The 23664-nt window shown below is 38.4% G+C and overlaps 1 protein-coding gene across 1 annotated transcript in view; it reads right to left on the bottom strand.

The window, feature by feature from the left end:
* CELSR1 (cadherin EGF LAG seven-pass G-type receptor 1) overlaps positions 1-23664 on the bottom strand; it is a 146362-nt gene that overhangs the window by 36304 nt on the left and 86394 nt on the right. Inside the window, exons 6-17 of the mRNA XM_018552503.1 lie at positions 17538-17695; positions 16408-16571; positions 15753-15878; positions 13957-14120; positions 12972-13157; positions 12643-12756; positions 10085-10259; positions 8805-8946; positions 6870-6990; positions 6040-6223; positions 4178-4279; positions 120-214 (exon numbers count right to left, since the gene is read on the bottom strand). Of these exons, the coding sequence (XP_018408005.1) occupies positions 120-214; positions 4178-4279; positions 6040-6223; positions 6870-6990; positions 8805-8946; positions 10085-10259; positions 12643-12756; positions 12972-13157; positions 13957-14120; positions 15753-15878; positions 16408-16571; positions 17538-17695 (1731 nt within the window). The remainder of the gene's footprint in view (positions 1-119; positions 215-4177; positions 4280-6039; positions 6224-6869; positions 6991-8804; positions 8947-10084; positions 10260-12642; positions 12757-12971; positions 13158-13956; positions 14121-15752; positions 15879-16407; positions 16572-17537; positions 17696-23664) is intronic.

Here is a 23664-nt window from a genome sequence, read left to right as displayed (position 1 = left end):
TTGCACTTTGTGGAATCTGATGCACCTTAGCTCTGTAATGTGTGTTCTGAGCAGCAAAGAGAGTGAGCCTGTGATGTTAAAATGGATCCTGTGTTTGGGCAGCTCAGTAATGCTCTTACCAGAGTTTTCAGTTCCAAGAAGGTCAGTGTGGTGCAGTTGAAGAGTTCAGGAGGAAGCCAGCCTTTTTCCTCACTGCAGTGACGGATCGCATTGCCTACAGAAAACAAATGCATGTAAACATCAATCACATGTCATCACAGCCATGCTTATTATTTTTACATACGTCATACTCCACAAATTAGTTTTGTATGTAAAGATACAGTATATTTTTGTATGGTGCACCTGTGATTTAAAAGGTTTATGAAGGACTTTTACATGGAAGATGATGTTAAAATTCCCCACTCTGTATGTATACTGTTCTCTGCTGTACCCATGTATGTGGAAGGCAAATACACCTCAGCTGTCCCTTTCTCACAGCTGATTATGTACTTGTAAACCTTTTCCTCCAGTATATATTACAGCAGGTTGTAATAACATGCACCTCTTTATTTATATGTCATGAATTTAAAAGACCAAAACATAAAATGTACACCTGAAACTTGTACTGGTGCCAGTGACTACAAAACACCATTGTGTGTCTGATCACAATACAATAGCAATGTCTCTCCCTCTTCAGAGTGGAATAGAAGCATGCATTTTACAGAGCAAATGTCACAAATAAAGAGCAGAGGGAGAATTCATGCAGGAACGGTTTTCAATACTTCTACACAAAATGATTAGCTAACCTCTATCAGGTACAATCAGGGGTTATAAAAGCACATGATTAAAGATGCAAAGTCAAATACTGGATATTTTGACATCTTAAAAGGTAGTAAATAGTCTCCTAATTCAGCTTGAGCCTATGTACCCTGTCTGTGCAGGAATGTGTCTCACAGTGATTTACATTTAACTAATTGTATGGGTCTTTCTAACACAGACCTGGTGGAATGTATCAATGATCTGCCAAGTCACTTTTATGTAAGCCTGGAGCCTTCTGGGATGTCCTCATGTTTTATGTGTGACCTAAATAGGAGTACAAGTGCAAAGCTACTGTACCTAAACCAGACCAACTTCTATACATTTTAAGGATTGTATACCATCAAAAAGAATTATAATTTTAGATAGCTGCCATCACAGAAGCCAGAGTTGGGAACTTAAAAAAAAACAAAACGTTATCATGAAAAAAATGAAATGAAGCATCCCCTTTTCTACAGACCATTAAACCCATAGTTACTTTACAGATACAGTCAAGAAAAAGAGATACCAATATAACCAAATGATTTCATGAAAAAAAAATTAACATTCCTCCTTAATCCACTTGGAGTGTTGAAGAGAACATTGATCCACTGATTTGATATATAGCATAGTCTGGTCTTAGATGGGAAGATCTCAAAGATGACTACAAGATTTAATCATCAGTGATGGCTGAGTTATAAAGCAGCATTAAGACACACCAATCACATGCTCATAAAAAGTGACCCCTCAGATACATCGGAGGCATTCTTCAATGCCACAATTTATCTTCAATATAAATGTACTGGGTTAGGCCCATAAAAAAACTTCTGGGTAAAGTACAAATGTGCACACTTTCTCCCCCATCCTACAATTCTGTGCTAGCAGCCTGACTGACGTAGCACCAAGCTTGAGCAATGATACAACAGAGGCAGTGGGGCAAACCTAGTTTCATTTAAATACTGACTATTTCCATAGGCACTATTTGCATAGGATATTTGATTTCTACAATGCAGGGACACTTTGCTTTTATGAATTGGTGGCAAGTATGACTTAAATGTGTCCCTTTATATGGAGAAGAGAATGAACAACTCAAATATGTGCCACTGCTTGCCGATACTGTATTGTATATATGTCAGGCATTGCTAAAAACAGCCCATTAAAAGAAGCCATGCTCTCAATATGAGCATCACTTGTAATCACCAGGCTGTTACTGGCCTTCCCAAGGTCAAGAACATGCACCTCTGGCTCATGAAGGCACTTGTTATTGCCACAGACATTTTGTACCCCAGTGGAAAACTTCTGTATACGTGGGACCCAATCCTGTATTCTTCTATACAAAAGAGGAAAGGATGAGCTGAATCACACTTGAAGATCTGCCTTATGCTGAGGACCAAGGTATGGTCACAGTGCTCCAGCAAATTGTTTATTAACAGACAGCTATCTCCCCGCTCATCATTCCTGGGGGGATATATTGTCATTTGTGCTCAGCTTTACACTTGAGTAATTCCCTCCCATCTGTAAACCTAGATTATTACGACATACAATATAATAATATATATAAAGCATACAAATGCTTTTTACTTTATGTGACTTTTTTTTTTTCTATACCTATAGAATTCGTATTTGTTATCAGTTAAGCCGACCAAAGAGTCTTGCAAAACCTGCAGCCAAATTTGTTTACTATGCATCAATAGTTATCACCTGTCGTAGAACAAAGATTTACACAATAATGGCATACCCATTGTACCCACTGTGCCACTTGGGAAATGAATTGTTTGACCAGAGTGGGGTATGACTCACAGTGTAAATAATTTATTGTCTAGCTTTATGTGCCTACCTTAAATTGAACTAGCATCAGTGTTAAATTGTATAAGGGATAACTGTAGAATACAAAAAGCTGGAGGCTTAAAACAATGTTGTTTTTTTTACAACAAATTACTCTTACATATGGCCTACAAATATATTGGGTGCTTCTTAGATTTGGGAATACATTTTTATCATGTCTGAAATTAGGTAAAATATTTAAAATGCATTGTAATACAACATAGCGCTACTGCCAGGGGCTGGAAGAAGACTGACAGCTGACCTTTAAGGCCAGTGAGATCCAGTAAGTGGATGCTACATATGCATCGGATAGCTTCCAAGCAGACGTGGCTGGCATTAATAATGTAACAGAAACATGCTGAGAAAAATCTCAAGGTCTCAAGCCTAAACATACCATCTTTACCTCATGAATATACATGTTTCTTATTGTGGTGTACTCCCCGAGATAAACTCAAGCTACTGTCTGACACAGAAATCAGAAAACTAGCAAGCTGGTTTATGTAAAATAGCTTTTATAACATTTATGTATACATAAGAAAATGTTGCAGGAACTTTTGAGAACTAAGAATGTTCTAAGTGAAGGTGACACAGTGGGAAAACATTTTCCAAAACACAACTCTTGCCTAGGGATCCTACAAAGGGTTCCAGTAAACCCGTTGGTTGTTATCTTGTCCAATGTAACTTATAACTCATAAAAAGGCAGCTAACAAAGAACAAAAGGCTGCCGGACAACGTTAACGAAAAGACAAATATCTATCGCTCTGCTGTTTTTTACACAATGCTGTGAAAGTTACTAGGAGTGCCTTTATATACAGTATGTTAGTTTTAGCCAAATTCCAAGCACATAAAAACACCAAGCAATACAGTTATGTATTTATGATCTTTAAATGAAACTAATGTTAATAAGTAAATTCAATTTGCTCTCAGCTCTCAGCATCTTGCAATGCCCTTTACAGCAGCACCCAGAAGAGTAGACGGGCAGTACTCTGGGACAATCATTTCTGAATTCATGCTGGCACTGTCCTTTCTTCTGGAGGGTGGCTAGTTTTGTTGCCAAAGGTCCCCTTGTGTGTTGTAAAGTAGCCACTGCTCCAAGCTCGCTCCCATGATGGTAGTCTATTACAAGCGTGAGCTTGGAGCGGTGGCTACTGTACAATACACACGGGGACCATGGGGAACAAAAGTAGCCACCCTCCAGAAGTAAGGACAGTGTCAGCATGAATTTAGAGATGAATCAAGGATCTATAGCCGAGAGATACACAAATAAGATACATTTTTGTTAATAAAGTACTTGAATGCATTTTTAAGATTTACCTCCAGAGTTTAGTGTCACTCAGTGTCAACCAATCGGCCTAAACTGTACATTGGCCAAATAAAAAAAAAAAAAGAACTAGATTGTTTAAGGCACACTGTGATCCATACATTTGCAACATAAGCAAGACATGGAAAAAAGTGCAGGATCAGCGTGACACATTTCATATGCACAATCTGTGCTGTCTGTACATATTTCAAGTGGCCCTCTGGGCATTTCTATGTTACTGTATGTTTCTTGCATATAAGTTTTCGTTGTTTCACTTACCCACAGATCCCTTAGGGCATGGAACAGCAGCTGGTTGACCAAACTTGGTCTGTGGCCACCAGATTCCAGCCTCGAAGGCTTTGGGACATCCATTGTAAATCACTGCAGTGAGTGAAGGGAGAAAAACAATTACTGACACATTACCGAGCAATGTTTATGATTGACAGATGTAAATCTCACCCTAAATAATTAATAACTTGCAATTTATATAGCAAAACAATGAAACATGAAAATACTGGCTATGTGAAATAACGACCACATGGCAGTGCCTGTAAACTGGCAGGTTCTATTATACAGAACAACAATGATGGAAAGAGAAAACATTCTCTTAAAGTAGAAAATCGTTTAGGTTCCTGTCACCTAACAGGTCTGTAGCCAACAGTAATAAAAATGTCACGGTGTCTGCAGCTGTTCCCTTCCGACTCATCCTGTGCCAACCAGGTTTAGAAAGAACAAAACCAGAACTTGCTTCCAGTGATTTAGAGGAACACAGCTAATGGAAACACATATGGGTCATGACTTCCTTTCTTTTCAGATGTTGGCAGCAGAATAGAGGGTAATCCTATGGAAAAGGCCGTGACACAACCTACTAACAACACATCCTGACAATGTCAATTTGCGGACTTATTTTAAATACTATTCTTCATTCATCATGCCTTTTTTTTAATACAATCAATTTATCTGCAGAAAAGTCCAGTCTGTTGACCTTACTATAACAAGTATCTATTCAAGGTAAAAAATAAACAAAGCCAGTAGGTTTGACGCACAATAAAATGAATAGGCTAGTTTAGTAATATAAAGAGTTAAGGGAAGAGTGCATTAATCCACAGCAACTCAACCAGAACTTGCTTTATAAAAACCGGGTGACAGTATAAAGCTGCCATCACCAGTAATTGCATTTTCAACTTAATAACTGTTAAAGATCAAATTGTGTTAACTTAGATGAAAAAAAAAATGCATTCAGATGGGAAATATAGCTCAATATCAGCCATTTTCCATTTATATTACCCTTATATGGTTTTTTTCCGTTCTATTTACACTTGTCATGGGAGATTTAAAAAAAAACAAAACAGAATTTATCCAACCATGTTATCTTTTATATGGACCTCCGCCCACTAATGCACAGGTTCAGTTTGCGTTCTTCTACCACAGGAGAAAAAGTGATCATACATTGTTAATTCTCATGTGCAATTGGAACTATGCAGCTCTTTGGATATGCTCACAGAGATGCGTGTTGTTGAAACCTGTCAAGCAACCCCAAACTGTCAAAATATTGTACTGATACGCACAATCCCAATTATCGGATGCAATGTTTGGTCCATGCTTGCCTTTGATCTGCCTTGCTTCCTCTATGGTCACTTCCCTAGAGCAACACTCAGAGCTTGTTCACACCAAGTCCAGAACCATGTCCAGACCAGAACAGTTTGTTCCTGGACTGAAAAAAGCATCCCAATCTATCCCTATGGTATATCTGGGCTTTGTTCACACAAGTGGAGTCCATTCCGGCCCAGCCAAAAAAAAATACTGCTCGTCTCTTTTTCTCTGGTCTAGAATGCACTGGAACGCATGGAAATGCATCAAAATGCATCCAAACACAGTGGGACGCACCTGAAAGCCCATTTAATCTAAATAAAAAACGAGGTACAAATTGCGGCAAAAATGCACTGCGCTGCGTATGCAGATCTGTTTCAGTTCTTGTCCAGACATGGTGTGAACATAGCCTTAAAAACATGATGTGCTGGATGCTTATGGGATCATACACTAAAATAACGCTGCAATGTACTGCATTAAAATAGTGGTGATTACAACATTTATTCATTCCTATTACTAGGCTTTATTCACATTATATTTCAAGTCATTACCTTCACAGCCTTGATTAGTAACCTGCGCAAAAGGATTGTCACAACGGTTACACTGGCGGCCAATAACACCAGCTTTACATGGGCACTGTCCTGTCTCCATGTCACAGCCACGCTCATAAGCGCCAGATGGAAAGCAGTCACATGGGTAACAAGTGTCACTCTCCTGTGGTCTATAATAATTATCCTGTAATTAGATAAATTAAACCAGTTTTATGCAAAATAAAAATGAATAAACCAATAAATACAATTAAATACAAATAATTGTATTACTTTAAATGCAAAACATATAACAAATATATATTCTAAGTAATTAGAAAGGACACTCAAAATCATGATTAGTGCATTAGCCCTGAATGTTAAATAATGTGAGAGGTAAATCAAAGTATTTTCAGTTCAAAGCATATGCACAGATATGTAGGTGTAATGTAGAGTTATATTATATCTGAATAAGGTCCAAATACTGCCTATCCATTTAATTTCTGTGGTGTCTAACACCTATAAGAATATTTTGTTTAATGTCATCTTCTAGTATTACTTTTGTGTCGTATGTGCCTCACTCACCCAAGGAATAATCTGTGTACATGATCCATGCCAACCAATCAATCACAACAAAGTTTTTTTTAGAGACAGCCTTCTATAAATTGCTGAAAGTTGAATTCAGACTTCTTCACTTAACACCATTATTTATCACATTATATTATAAAAAAAGATCAAATGCAGAACATAGCAGAATGTTTTCATAAATACATTTGAACATTCCTCTGATGCAGCAAGAATTGTATGTTATCTTTTTAAATATGTGCATCTTAACATGAGTGACAAGAACTTACTTTGCAGCGGCACTCTCCACTTGTCTTATTGCAGTCTGGATCAAAGCCTTTGCTCACATCACAGTTACAGGGTCCACAAATTGGATTGCCCCACCAGCCTCTAGGACAGGGCAAATCCACTCTGTTGAAGATAAAGCAAAGTAATTTTTAACTGGATTTAAAAAAAAAAACTCAAAAATTCAAAGATTTACTTTTTAAAAAAAAATGAGATTAAGTTTATTTTTGTAAGACGATACATACACAGAAACCACAGGTCAAACAAAACTTAAGGATACGAAATGTCACATACAGCTCAACATCAGACACTGTGCATCCAGGGATATTAAAGCTGTTCTCCCAGTATAAGTTTTTATGCATACTTAGAATGGGCCAAGCTGGACCAATCTAAGTATGCATATGTTATGCCTGAGTGACCCACGAGGATCGTGTAAAGTATTGGGGTGTACCTGGGACGCTAAAATAAGACATATACATACTTATATTGGGCCGAACAGGACCAATCTAACTACAGTATGCATAAAAAGTTATAACTGGAGTTTATGAACATCAATACACAGTAGTAACCCATATTATGGCACAGATTACAGATTATAATACCAAACCTTTCATATTAAGTGTTACCAGGGCACAACACTTCTACCCAGTGGGACCATATTAGATCAGATTTAAACATGGTGTAACAAAGTCAGCAGGTACGTTTCTTAAAGGAAAGACATCTATTTAGTTTGAATATATCTGGTCCGTTAAAAAGGGTGGAGTTGCTAAAAATAATTTTGAAGCCAAAATCCTGCTAGCTACAAACAGAGATCAAGAAATTGACAAGGATATATATCTGCCAAGGATGTACAGAGATTTTCAGATTCTGGTTGTTCTCACTCATTTTAAAATTGCATCCTGCACCCACAATTCTGTCCTTTGGGAACAATCTACTGAGCCATCACTGGCCATATGACTGTCAAAAGTTAAAGTATATGAAAAGTCAAGCTTTTTATTTTGTGCCCCATGTGGAAGATTCCCCTTTATGTCCTGTCCTGTATACACAACTGGAAGTGAAAGGAAATCTTTCCGAAGTAAGTAAACCTTAGACAGTTGTCACTAAAACTTAAGTAGAAATTCCCTATATTCATGTTCTGGTAACCACTGTACATTTAGGCTTTTCCTGCACTTGTAGTCCCAATGACAGTGGCCACCAAGACAAATAGAGAATGTCCCTAGCAGTAACACAGACAGCAATAAAAATCTGACAGGGGGTTCTGACCCCTTACTACTCTAACTAAAAAAAGATAACTTTGGCTTTAGATACACTTTTATGACAATAAAACAATGGATAGCCCTTTAGCTTCACAGGCTCCACTAACAAAGTCCAACAAAAGCTTTACAGATCAAGCTTAAAACCTTTTCTTTAAAAACAGGTTCACTTTTTTTTTCCATTGCATGCTTCCCTTTTTTGTTCCTCCCCCTTTTTTTTCCCTCTTAGAATTCGTATACTCCTAAATTTTCTCTAATTTATAGGTAAACTATCCAATCTTTCTGCTGGTTGAATTTCTGATATTGCATAAAAGTAAAGAAATAACAGAAAGTATCTTGTAGACAGTAATGCACTTCATTAAAGAAGAAATATCACTTAATCATTTTAATCCCCCAGGGGACCAAGTGCATGTATCACTTGGTCCCGTTCTGATCCGTACTGTACGCAGCGTAGTTAGACAGCTTGCCCCTCTTCTTTCCCTACTGGTATCCAACCATGTGGCTAGCAAGGAGACAAATATATAATTAAGTGTAGGTGACAGCACTTGTCTCTGGCATCCTGAAGACCAGTGCTATCACTCATCAAAGCAAGGGCAAGGCAGCACAGGGCAATTTAATAATTTGTGTCACTGTAGTAAGAATTCTTGCTGGAGCAATACACAGTTGCCTTCAATAAGATCTCCTTACTTGTTCTCACAGTATTGTCCATAGTAACTTGCTCCGCATTCACAAGTGTATCCATGAGAAGAGCTCGGCTTTTTAGCACAAGTAGAAACATGCTCACAAGGGTTCAGGCTGCACACATCAACACAGTCTCTCCCAAAGAAGCCTGGAGGAAAGAAGAGGATTTAGTTTCATGTGCTACTGGGCTGATGCCACATCAAACATTGACAGCTTTCAAAATAACTTGATCAATAAACAGATTAATGTCACATGTTTTATGGGACATAAAAGAGAAGGCTGTAAATTGTGTACATGTCATGGCTCATGACCATATAGCCTGGTTTTGTTCCATATCGTTTTGATTAAAATGTGATCCAAAGGCAAAAAGAATAGCCAGTCAGTGACGGCTACTATTAGTAAGTACATATTTTCACATTATGCAATTTTAAAGGTCAACTGTAGCATTCATTTTTTTCAGTCTAAAGCAGATGTTTAAATCCCACACATGGAGACTTCAGACTGGAACCTGTGGAGTGTATTAAAAATCGCATTGTAAAGGTCTGTGAAATGGAAAAAAATGAGCATTCTAAAACAGAAGCACAGTAATCATCTTAAAGGTGCCCATACACTGGTTGAATTTTGGCCTGTTTTTAATGTACTGTCCGAAATTCTCACAGTGTGTGGGACTTTTGTATCCTTTCCAGCCGGAATTCCTCGATCAGCTAATCGAAGGAGCTGGCTGGAACATTTTCGATCGACCAGATCGGGGGACTCTGACAGGGGCGGTGGAACCTGTCAGAACACAATGTAAACTGTGGGATTCCTCGATCGACATGCTGTTTGTGTTGATGAAGGGATCTGGTCAATTTTTGTCGTTCAGCCCACAGGTTGAACAAAAAAAAATGTATAGGTGTATGGCCACCTATTGGTGGCCATACACGTATAGGTGTATGGTCAGCCTTTAATTCATTTGAAAAGAGGTCTAGAAACATTGGTTTAAAGCATTCTAGACTAATGAAAAACACGTCTACTTACTATTAGTTACAATACATTTACATTAAATCTCTTGATGACTATGACATTTAAAAAATTATAACTTAGAAGTGGCCACTTATAGTTATAGAAAATTACTTTAAAGTAGGTAAATGTTTGCAGATTACTTGCTTAGAGGCACATCTGTTCCAGTGGAAACTGGAATTAAATCTACCCACTAAACACATACATTATACCTGTCTTTGACTTCATGTGTGGAAGGGGTAGGAAATTAGACCATTGTTTAATGTGAAAGTGTAATGAACTCTTACCTGGTTCACAAATACAAGAAAAGCTGTTCCACTCATCACTGCAGTCACTGTGGTATGGGCATAGATTTGAATCACAGGGATTATCTACTTCGCAGCCACTTTCCACATTGATGGCACTTGCTTTATTCATGTTTAGGGTTCCTGTGTTGGTTGATGTTTCTCCCATTCTTACTCCCTGATGGCATGGAAACATCCCAGTTACATGTGTGTGAACATGACATGAAAAGTCTCTCTCTTTGCCAATCATATTATGATGGCGACATTGTGAATTTTATGACTGAAATGAGTGAAGAGTTCCAACAATGGATATATCCAGTGATGTTTTATAGCAAGTCACAAAAACAGAACATACAGCACACCAGTGCAAATGCCTGCCTGTTTTAGCATATGGCTCCTATCTGGTCATTTGGGTTTTAAACTAGCCTACCAAGGAGTGTTCCTCCCCATAATAATACATTTTAAAACCTTCCTTATGTGGCATAGCACAGTTGTGATAAGAAAAGTGTTTTGATAGTTACAGCTGCCCCATAAAACACTAAACCTCCTTGTAAGAGCGTTCCACTCCACATGCATGTACTAGAAGGTGGAACCAATGCTATTTATTAATAATAGATTAGCAGTCTGACAACTTGTTTAGCAGCTAGGAGAAGATAAATGCTGGCAATATCAAACCATTGGCTTTAATACACATTTAGGTGGGTATTATATTTTAGAGCATTCAGCACGATCTTACAATAACCAGGTCACCTATATTATTTCTTTAAGCCATTGCACACATTTTTTGCACATATTTTAAAAAACAGGCTTGAAGATCACTTAAAACCATTAAACATTATATACTTAATGAAATACTGAATACTTAATACTTGGGCGACAAAATGCACCTTCGCCTGAGTTGGCAAAAATCCTTGCACCGGCCCTGTTAATACTATATACTGAAAGCAGAGACCCTGGGGAATACAATGGTGGCAGTTGCAATTTTGTATGTCACATGATCTTTGTGCTTTCATCAAATATATATTTTCAGTGAAAGATGCACTTAAAATAATCTTAATGCCCATTTTTTGGTAATATTACAAAATAAAAAGTGAATGTGTTGGGTAAATAGATACTAAATATGTCAAATGTACACAGGAAACAGCAAAACACTACAGTACCCTACTACTAGATTGTAAGCTCTCATGAGCAGGGCCCTCCTAACCCTATTGTACTGAAATTGGATTGCCAATTGTATAGTAATTGTACTGTCTCCCCCATTTTGTAAAGTGCTGTGCAAACTGTTGGCGCTAAATAATAATAATACCCAAACTTGCCCAAAGGCGATGACTTAAAAGCCTTTACAGGTCATGAATTTAGAGTTAAATGTGATAATTGGTCCTAGAATTATTGCTTTAAGTCCGGCATGGGCAGCAATACCTAATGAGTCGTGCATTTGTATGTACTGTATATAGGGTTGGGGGCTTTTAAAAATGTCATCATTGCACATTAAATGGTAACTCTAGCAGATATCATTGGCAGTGTAAGAGGCACAAGTAGTCTACTATCCCCTCTGTGGGAAGGGCAGTTCCAGGGGCTCACAAGCATGCACTCATAAGATGTTAGTATGCATTTCTGCATATAATTGGAGAAAAAAGACCTTTTGGTTAATGCATTGCTTCCCAACATCCAATTGCTGTCTAATGCCTGTGTGTAATGTATATACCAATACTGATAATTGAGGGGTTTTTTATGGGTTTATTTAATAACACAATATTTAATAACACAAGGCAGAGAGCAAGGAAGAGTAGTTACCCACAGCAATAATCTGTAAGAGATAAATGCTTATTAGTTGTTATGGGCCACTGTACTCTGCACATTGTTCTTTGACTTACTGGATAAAGCTCATTGTAACAAAGTGAAATGTGAAAATAATTCAGTGAAGCAAAATGAGAAAGCTGAAGAAATACCAACGCCAACTATAGTCTCATAATTGTCTTACCACTAATTAGCTTGGGAAAAAGGCAGGCTTTTGTTCATAACATTGTCTACTTAAAAGGGGTGTAGCTTTGCAAGTAAAGAATGACTGACAGTCCCATTTCTCTTACAGAATGAAATGTAGACAGGATAAACACAGAACACATGAGGTTAATTCCACCCTTACCTTTTCTCACTGGACTGCCAGGTAACATGAAGAGACACAGATTTTACTGTCAGATAAATGACATCTATAGAACACTCTATAAAATGCACAATTATGACAATGAAGCTCAAATAGAATGACAAAATATCCTAGTACAGCCGTTTTCTGAAATAGTACCACACTGTAAATGATAAATGTGGTGTTGAACTATATAAAAATGTCCATGCAATCCTTATAATTTAGTTGTTTATTTGAGAATAGAGTAGGACTGTTATGAAAAGTCTGCTGCATTCTTAATAAAAACAGGAACATTTTGAAAATTATTTTAGATTACAGGATTCCACAAGTACTAGCTAGTGGTCATGAATACAAGGGAGCCATGTAATGAAGAATGCCTTGGGCCAGCAGTATGTTAAATTTTCCTTTGTATTATACTCACCTTCATACAACCATTAAATCCTTGTGTTATGAAGCCTTTAGATTCAGACAAACCACCAACAAAGATGGTTTTCAGTTTTAACCCTGGCAGATCGTTACCAATTTCCACAGAGTTCTGTTGATTCAGTAAGAACAATTATGTTAGCAAAACATCTGCCCAAAAAAAAGTATTTCTGAGTATTTCAAAGGTATTTCTAAACTGTCCCTGAGCTGCGGCGTCTACAGTATGTCAAACAATATAAGGCATATACAGAAGTGCACAAAATAAATGCACAAGCTAAAACAATACTATGGTCAAAAGAGTGTCACAGTAGAATTCTTATGGTTTACCTGATAAATTCCATAGTCCAGATACATAATGGCCAGATACTTGATGTCCTTTCCGTCCTTAGAGCTTTTCAGTTCTATGAGTAGGTGGTGCCATTCGCCATCAGTGACTCGGGTCTGATGGATTTTCATACTAGCTACATGGCTGAAACCACTGTACACTTCAAACTGAATGTGATTGTTTACCACCTATTTTAAAATAAATATATGGCAGTGACTTTATGTTTAGTATAATATTGCAAAGCCATGGTTAAAGATCAATCAGAATTAGATTCATTAAAAAAAATAAAAAAATAATGCGAAGGAAGGTGCTTCTCAGGTCAAGTATTCACATTGGATCACTTTAGTGCCGACTATAAAACAAATATCAGCCCCAGAATGTTTGCAAGAAAGAACAAACGTAGGCCATCACTTTTTGAAAAAATAGTTGCCAACCTTGGAAACTAATCAGTGCAGCACTTCTTTACACAGACTTCACATGTTTTCCGAAGCTGTTCAACATAAAAAGCACTACAACATCTAACTGTATAGCTAGCTGTATGAACTTACAGCATACTTCATTATACGTAATTAATGACTATTCAAGCATGCTAAACTGAAATTTCTAAAGAACTTTAAAATGATAATGTTGTCCTTTTATGTTTACAGAGGTTTACATACAGTTCATTTCAATAAATAAAAAGCTCAAAGACCACAAAACTACTACAGCAATTTAGTTAGTCATAGCCACACAGATTATTTGTCATGAGCAGGCTAATTTTTGAGGTTTATATTCTTTGGTGGCTTCTGATTTTGTACATGTATAAAAATCATTATCTCAGGACAGTGACCTTGAATTGAAAAAATAAGTAATTTTCTGGTATCAATGCTAATGCTAAAGTTGCTCCTGTGCCCAGAATGGGATGTGGATTTCTTTGTCTGAGGCATTGTTTATGGAACTTTTGCTAAGCATTGCTGTTTATCTACATGGAAAAATCTAGATACTTACCTGGATATTAATCCTAGAAGACCCTGCATTAGCCTGCATCAACATGCCACTAGCTTGACGGGTTCTGAACATCAGCCCGATAAACCATGGCACAGACATTGTGATTTCTATATCAGCCAATATAACAATCCCATCTCCTTGAAAACGTTGTGGAAATGGCAAAGCTGAAAAGGCAAGGATAAGGTTATAGGGATACATTCCAAACTATACCACTCTATTTTTCCTAACATAATACAGATTAGATTTATTTGAACATAATTTAGGAGTGAAATTGAAAAAAAGGTTTTATGACATGCAGTAATTGGCTATGGCATGCTAAAAATGGCCAACTAAAAAAAAATGTAAACAATGTTATTTGAATACAGCAAATCACAATCTACCTTACTGCCTGACGTGATAAACATTTACTATATGAATTCCCCTGCTCACATGAATGCCATTATTTGGAGCGACTATGTTCTCTAGTGTGCTTTGTACCTAATTTATTTCTGGTAAAATGATGCACGCTATATAATACATTCTTACCAGTGGAACTGTGTTCTGTTCTCCCTTTTCAATCATTCTTATTACCATTACAGTTTAGGAACCACTTATATTTTAGTTTTCAAAAGCAAATAGAATGTGTAAGATTTGACTATCAACATAAAGAACTCTGGGGTGAAAAATTCTGGGGTAGACCCACTGCAAGGGTTAAGTGCTTGTTTATGTCTAGGTTATAAAGAACAAAAAAAGAAAAAAGGGGGTTACACCCACCAGATCTCCAAGCCGGCTTGCCCTTAAACTGGTCCACGGAGCCTCTCTTCCCCTCCGCTGAAGCGGTCTAAGGTCCCATAAATCAGCACGACCAATACACTGTGTATAGGATGTGAGGATGCTGAGTGACATACTGTTGCTGCAGCGGAGGAGGATAGAGGCAGGTGGGAATGCTGGCCCCGCCAGCTGGATCCATGGATTTGGCGAGTATAACTTTTTTTTAAACCTAGACACAAACGAGCACTTAACTCTTGCAGTGCATGGGTAGCCCCACTTCAAGGTTCAAGTGCTAGTTTGTGTCTAGGTTAAAAAAAAGCAGCCCCACTGCAGGGGTTAAGAATTTTCTTTCCCTGGAGTTCTGCTTTAAATAGTATTTACTTCCCTTACTAATAATAAACCCATGTGACATCATTACTATGTGCACAAAAAACAACACATTTCTTAAAAAATCTAAAACATGCAAATTCTATGTTTTGTTAATTAGCAAGACAAACTAACTTTAGGGGGGTGATTTACTAACCTTATAAACACACCACGAACATGTATACACCTCTGTAGTGTGCTCCCTCCCAGCATGATCTATGGGTGGAATCTAAACACCTTTGTAGTGTGTGCACACCCACCAGGTGTGTTGTGCAAAGCTCTGCATGAATTTGCAAGGTGATGTTGTGTAAATTAGCTCTATGTTGTGTTGCTTGCGTTGATGAATGCAGGAATGTAAATGCATGAGCTAACCATTTTTGTCTAAACTGTGAAGCAGCATTATATATGCATCATGTGCATGATTTTTCCATATATGGCATTAGTGGAAATATGCTTTTAGAGACTTTTTGGTTGATAAATACGTTTTGCTGTGTAAAAATCACACGCACCTAGTGCGTGCGTGTGTTTAGGTTAGTAAATCACCCCCTAGGACTCAGTATGAAAACAAGATGAAAAAAGATTTGTGCAATTCTGCGGTTTTAAGTTGGCCAAAGTAAATCAGTAACATAAAATGTCTACTTATAAAATTAAGCAGCAGTTATGAATGTGCTTTGACTTACCATGCTCACAGTTTTTCCCTCCAAAACGTAAAGGACAGTCACAGTAGTGGGTGTTCCACTTGTTAACACATGTGCCTCCATTCTGACAAACACTGGTGTCACAGAAATTCCTCTTTGCAGGACAACCTTTAATCCAACAATGGAAACCCATATTAATGCATATCAATTGTACAAAATAAAAATGTCTATAGCTGCTGATGTTTTTCAGGTGTAATTTGATCACTAGCAGCTCCAAATCCAGGGGAAAAATATACAGTATGTAGAAAATTTGAGAGACATATCAAACATGTGAAAAATTATCATTATTATATTATAATATTTGCAATATGTAACTAAAAAGCAGATTTTAGGTTGTAATTAAAAGCACTGCCATGAGTGTAGCCCAAGTGAAGGGTATGCTTCTTAGTCACTGCATATAAAATATTAGCTTATGCCCATGTTACCATGACATTTCATTTAATTTCAGCCTCTAATCCCAAATGGGTGCAGCTTTATTTAAAAGATAAATTAAAAACAATTCTAAAAAATGCAAAATGGTTGCTTCCTTTCTCTACGGCTCATTCATTCTATATTTTTCAGTGAATGTGTCAGTTTTTTTATTTTTATATAGAAACAATGCAATAAAATATTTTAAAAAAAATGGTGCATCAAGTACCTGCTAGGGTGCCATTGTTGGCTATATAACTAGCCAAGTCTATGGGTTTGCTGTCGATCGTTAAATTCCTCATGCAGCCAATATAATGCCTGTTCTGCACTGGGAAGTCCTCAGGCAAGTCAGGAACACCTCCAAGCAACAGTGGCCCAGTTAAGTCAAGTGACCTAGGAAATAGGTTGTTATAAAACACCATCATATCAGTTGCTACTAATAACTTATGGAATTTTCAGAATGACACTGTCAGTCTTCTCACAAAATTATTATTGTCAAAAGGACAAAACACAAACATTGTCATTAAAACCACAACGCAAAAAAATAAAATAAAATTATATATATATATTTATTATGTAACCTCAATAAATAATACAAATAATAATAACAACAACAACAAGTAGTATGTATTATAAATAATATTATTATCATCATCAATTATTAATGATAATAATGATACAAATTATTAATAATAATACACATTGTACAATGCATTAATTAGTTAATGAAACACATTTATATACACTTTTCATTCTTAAAGTAGAACTTAAGTCAGAACTCCAGCCAGTCTGTTAATATTGTCCATAAATAAATGCAATAGCTTTTCTCTCTTTAGCTTTCTATGTTTGTTTCATAACATCAGTTACCAAGTTTTTTACCATTAGGTGGAAAGAAGTATAAACATATATATAGAAAATGAACTGCGCCAATAAGCAAGCTAACAGCTACAAAGCACTGGAATGTACACCCACTGTGAGTGTGTATACAAGAAAAATGAATAACTAAATGTGCCGAGCTATCGGCACATTTAGTTATTCAGAAGTATAAACATGATGACTGTATGATTGAATTCAGATTTTGTAAAATCACCAGCACTCTACTTACATTCAGAAAATTATGTGAATTTGTATATATTTAACAAATAAGTAAGGATAGATAATATGAGGAAAACAGGGGCACATTTAAAAAGCAGTGAATGTGACATACACCAAACGTTCACTGCAGGCAAATCTTTCTGGTACATATGTTTTAATAAATATGCTTATTAGTAGTTTCTACAGGAAATAAGGAAACCAAATCAAATGGGGTCTTTAATTTTAAAGCTGGAAGTCTTTTGATGTATCTAGCCAAAAGCTTACTTCTTGGATCCAGTTTGGGTTCCCTGGGCGGCACATGTGTAGTTCTTGATAATATTTCCAAAACGCACAGCTACTGCTGTGTCACAATCATCCACTGTCACTACAGCAACCTTCTCCCCAGAGGGTCCATGAGGAATACCCTGCCTTCCAATGTTGGGCTACAAGAAAACATATTGATGCATATTAAACATATAAAATAAATGGTGTGCATTTAATTTTCACTATGTTGCAAATTTTAAAAAAAAAGTAAAATCTGCAGCAGAAAATGTGTCTCATGGAATTTACCACAGCCTTTTGAACACACAACACTTGACCCAACCCCTGCAAAGTGCTTCCCTATGTTCTTCCCCTTTTACCTACACGCTACCTGAGTGACTTGTCTACAACAGCCTCAGGAAAGAAAAGTAGATCAATTACTTTTGTGCTTGTTTGATGAGGTCTGGACAGTGTTTTGGACAAGCAGGTGCTGGCCAGTTGTACGTTTTTTCTTGTGGCGTGGTTAAGAGGTTTACGTGGCTGTTAACCTATCTCTGTAAAGCAAGTCCTAAAGAGAGGCTATTGGTGTGTGTGTATGCTTGCAGGTACTCCTATAAAATGTCAGTCATTGTGCCGGATGTTCAATAATTACAGTCATTCAACACTCATGGTTCATTGCAAAGATGTCACTTTCACAATTGCCGGGGTCAATGCAGGCCGCAGGAATAAGTAGTGTTCCAGAAAACAACAACATTATTTATAGCAGATAAACCATTTGGAACACATTTAAATGGCACTGAGCGGGTATTCTGGAGGAGCTGCGGAACATATTCCATACATTTCCTTAAAAATTTTGTTAGCTGAGTAGGATAAAAAGAGTAGCCCGGTTGGTTAAAAAGGCATATTTTTCACTAGTTTTTTTAGTGCACGCAAACAATATAATCTCTAAGGGGGTTACTCACAATGCTGCCGGAGGCAGCTGAGTGAATAACCCAGCCAAAGTGAACAGAGCTGCTTGGCTATTCACTTCTGGCTTGTATGGCTGAAATTCAGTCGTACATGCTCTGCATGTTCAGCTGAGCCAAAGTGCAGAAGGACTTCAACCTCACTTGCTGCTGTTCGCCCCTATTCACATAGGGGCCGAACGGCAGTAAGTGAATAGCCGAATGCCACCGAGCGGCATTCTGCAGAATAGAAGAATAGAAAATCATTGAAAATAGTCGGAAAAAAACAAGGTTAGAATAAAAAATAAATAAATATGTGAATGTATAGTAAAATTAAAAAATAAAGATATTTAAATAAATAAAAATTGGGCGGAGCTAGCAGTGACAGCTAGCTTCGCCCAACTGTTTCCTATTGGCCGGCATCAGCTAGAGTCTTCTCTAGACTCTGGCCAATGAATAACAACTGGGCAGAGCCAGCTGTGACATCACGGCCGGCTCCGCCCAGTTGTTATTGTTTAATGACAGATCAGCCTCCCCAGGTCATTTGGGGACGCTGATCTGCCATTACAACTGGGCGGAGTCAGCCGTGAGATCACGGCTGGCTCCACCCAACTGTCATTTGTGGGGTTTAAGGCAGGCTGTTCGCCACGCTTCTGATAGAAAAGTGTGTGTTCCCTGGAGATCCAATGCCACTGGATAAATCCCTCTTGTGTATAATTAGAGCTAGTCATCCAGGTCTGGTAAAAAGGACAAAGTTGTTCATAGCGCTCAATCACTCACTCATTCATACCATGGGCCCCACACATACTACGGCAATGTCAATTCCCTGAGTATCCAAAAGGTGATACTGTGATCTGAGAGTTAGCACCTTTTCTCAATCACAATCAAGACCTTGGTCATGGCAGTCTTAAATTCAGCTTGTAGTTCAACAATAATTAATTGAATATATTTATTTCCTTATGTGAGAGAAAAAAAGGGTAACACTGATACAAAAAGTATCGGTATGATCTATTCAGTAGAGAAGACCTTTGGAATCAAAGTAACTTGTAGATAGTTCAATCCAATTTCTTCCGAAAGGCTTATTGAGTTCAAGTTGTGAGCTGTGTTCACATACACTGAGTGGCCAGATTATTATGACCACCCCATCAGTACTTCGTTGGGCCACGAGATAACTCCACGGGATGACTTTGTTGGGCCACCTAGTGACTCCACGAGATGTTGAAAGGTGATGCGAGGAATCCGACACTGCACTGTTGCCCTTCTGTTGTCTTGTACCAGTCTTGCCACTCTCCGTTCTGCCCTAACATTGACTAGTTGCTGACCGCCACAATGCGCACGTTCAGACCCAGATTTTCGGCTGACAGTCCAGTCTTTAAACACTTTAACAATGAGCCCCTCTTGAACACTTAACGAATTCTGCTGTTTTGCTGATACTCGCTCCATGGCTTGCGCCAACAATCATCCCACGTTCAAAGACTGTTAAATCGCGTTATTTACCCATATCTTCAGAAAAAAATCACTTCTACTGTCGTGGTAAACAACCTGCTTCCCTATTTATAATGGTCTGGCCCTCTAGCAACTTCAGCGCGAAATTATAGCTAATTTGCCTACAAACGTCAGGTGGTCATAATAAACTGGCCACTCAGTGTATATATATCTTGATATATAGATCAACCAAAGTAGTGAGTATATTATAATCGCCGTAATAACACTATCATCCTGATATCAAGTAATTTAAGGGGGAGACATGTACAGGACTATTTCATGATATTTCTGTAGTTGACCTTACTCACGATTGGATGTCTCATACCCCTTTTCCTCCGCCAAGTTTTGAAGTTTTGTCGTTTTGAATGCTGCTGTGGTTATTTTGATTCTCCACCATTGTTTCAGGATGGTCATGGGATGATTATATAGTGCTCACAGACGGGATAAAATATCCTTTCATCACCATTCTTGGGGGTGGGAGGGAAATCCTCGAGGGAGCTGCCGTGAATGTGGGTCACATAACTTGTATGTCAAGCATACAGAGGTCGAAGCGTTTCGCCCCGCCCACCGGGGCTTCGTCAGAACCTTAATTGTTCACCACGCTTAGGCTGTCACTTCGGCTCAGTCGAGCTGAAGCATATGCCTTCGGTTTGGCTAAGCCGCTCGGCCGCTGTATGGGCTATAGTGAATAGCTCGTATAGCAGCCCTTCGGTTTAGCTCGTATAGCAGCCCTTCGGTTCGACTGCTACAGCTGGATCCTTTGTGAATAGCCCCCTAAATCTTCCATTAAATATAAATAGGGAGACTGTCAATTTAATACGTTTAAAATACATCCAGCTAGGGATGCACCGATACCGATACTAGTATCGATATCGGTGCCGATTCCGAGTATTTGGGCAAGTACTCGTTACACGCTGCCCGGTTTCGCGATTGACCGGAAGCTGGCCTCGTGAGGTAAGGTTACCTTACCTTAGTATGTGTAGTCTGTCATCCCCTGGGGCCTCTCCAGCGAGAATGCGGCCTTCGTCCGGTACCCAGCCCGAGCCGTCCAATCAGGAAGCCGGGCGCCATCTATTGACGCGACGACCTGCTTTCTGATTGGCTGGGAAGCTGGCTTCATGCTCCCTCGTCATCTCATGACAAGAGAGCATGGAGCCGGCCTACTATTCGCTTGGGAAACAGAAAAGTAGATAATGCATTAAAAACGTTTAAAAAAAACTTTAGAGATAAACCTAAATGATGGCCCTGTGATTATTTTTCTACCTCTGACGTGCATGGTGATACCCAATGCGTTACTGAAAAGGATTTACACATTTGCGTCCATCCTAACTGTATGTGCCTGTATAAGGTTTGTTTTTGTTTTTTCTTTAAGTGCTATTTCGTAACATATTCTTTTTTTTTTTTTACTTGACTATGCCCCTAATGTGACAGAACATAGGCAGTGGCAGACTCTCTTTACTGAGAGATTAGAAGGCCAAATGGACCCTCTGATGCTTTATCTCCCCTTGCAGATCATGGGCAGCCAGGCAAACATGCCTGGCAAAAAAGGGAAACACTGGTATAAGTGCTCTAACTTAAACAAAAGTAAAAAGATTTGTATAGTTACCTTTTAAAAATTTGAATATGACAAAAATGTGTAATATTTTACATTCAACATTTGATCAGCAAGGCATTCATTAGTGTTTCCATAACAGCCAGCATTATTTTTTACAATGCAGGGCTGCATTCCTAATTCTGTTTTTATATTCCACCACATGTGATGGAAATATAGCTCATGAACATTCCTGATAGTTATATCTGCAACAGCAGAGGGGACACATGTTGTCCTTCTCTTTGATGACATCTACAATATTCCTGTCTATCTACTGTTTGTGTTTCCATTCATTTAGTGTTGGTGTGGAAAAAACCTTTACCTGTTCTCATAAACTCCACCAACTAAAAATACATGGGCTTTATTCAATTAAACCGTCAAGTAGCAATGTCCAGTAATATCTACATGACCAAAAGAAAAATATATTATGAAAAACATATCAGTTGAAGATTGATGGTGGTCTATTGCTATGGACAATGCAATTTGTAGCTAATTTATCCTTAAAAATACTTTGTTTTAGGAAAAGTATGGGCAGTGTTGCTGGCTCTCATTTTAAAATGCTAATTCCTGGCTGGGTCTGAATTTAAGACTTTTAAGTCGCGGACACAGAGCAAGAATTCTGTAAATGAGACGGAAAAAGTCAGAAAGATGTCAGAAATGTCTGTTCCAGGTTATAGACTCAGTAAGCATTGAAGCCAAAGCACCAGCATGATGGCCAGCGAATTATAATTCTCAAAGGACAGGTCCGCAATTGCAGCCCCTATACTTTTCTCATGACAGGGTCACTAAGTTTGTTGGCTGTATTTTGATTGGCTATCATAGGTTAACCGTACAAAACAATGCTTAGTCTTATTTTTGTAGAGATCCAATGAAAGCAAAACCCTATCATATCCATTATGAAAATTACAAAGATGGTAAATACAATTATATATGAACAAAAAACCTTACAGAAAATGTTTACATCATGGCCCAATGTTTATGCAGAATATACACTAACATTGCCTTGATAAGAACAGTAACATGGTATGGAGCACCCAGCTAAGTAATTAATGGTGCAGAGAACAATGGTGCCATTTATAAAAGACTACGGCCAGGAACAGAATTCCTCTCTAGCAGTCACGCTCTGCAGTTTCTCTCCGGACACTACCTGTATTTCAGGTAATACAGAGCAAGGCACTCAGGTAATTGCTGTCTTCCCCTGTTAAAGGTGATTTGGCATTCTTGTAGGAAAGCTTTTCAGTACCACCGCTCTACATATGCTGGTGTCATAACAAAGCAATTTAGCTTGTCTTAGTGGAATGTAAGGCCTCTACCAGTCACTAAATCTAACACACAAGTTGCCTTCCAAACTCAACCATCAATAAACTTCACAGAAATATACCAAAAATCCAAAATGTCTTTGGAACGCGCGTCTTACTATTTCTGGTTGAGGAGAGGCTGAAAAAGTTTCTACAGCACCATACAACAACAATATTGTTGAAACATCTGAATATCTGATCAACATTTGCAAATGTGTAAGATATATCCTGTCAATGGTATCAATGGCTCAATAGAATAAAATATCAATGTTTTAGGAAAAGATATCAGCAGTCACACATGGAGGCATGGTCGTGCTTCAGATATATGCAGATATATGTCCTAAACTGACACCCAATCCACCAGCACACATTTAAATTTAAGTAAACTAAGAGACAGAATGTAATTTTCCCCTAAGCACAGCTGGCTAGATGCACCTTGAACATACATAGTTAAAGGAGAACTATGGGGTCAGTGTTTTTCCCCATAGTTCTCCAAAGGGTAACGGGAGGACACAAACTAGCGTCCTCCCGTTACCCTAAGCTCAGTATACCGCGAGCTACAGCTCGCGGTATACTGAGACGCCGCAGCCGGGACGGATCACGACTCTTTTGACGGGATCCGCCCAGCTGCGGGAGTGACAGCTGGCTCTGCCTATCTAGAGGCAGAGCCAGCTGTACCCGCCCCCTCCCCCGTCCGTTCCGCCAGTCAGCGCTGGCAGATCGGATCGGTGAGAGGGGAATGCAGCCCCTCCCCCTGTCACGGCAGAGAGCCGTGACAGGATCGCGAGGGGGGGGGACCCGGGATGTTTTCCCTCACCTCCCGATCTACTGAG

Source organism: Nanorana parkeri, unplaced genomic scaffold (assembly GCF_000935625.1).
Source record: "Nanorana parkeri isolate BGI_ZX_2015 unplaced genomic scaffold, ASM93562v1 scaffold90, whole genome shotgun sequence".
Lineage (NCBI taxonomy): Eukaryota > Metazoa > Chordata > Amphibia > Anura > Dicroglossidae > Nanorana > Nanorana parkeri.
This window is presented reverse-complemented; position numbering and strand designations above follow the sequence as displayed.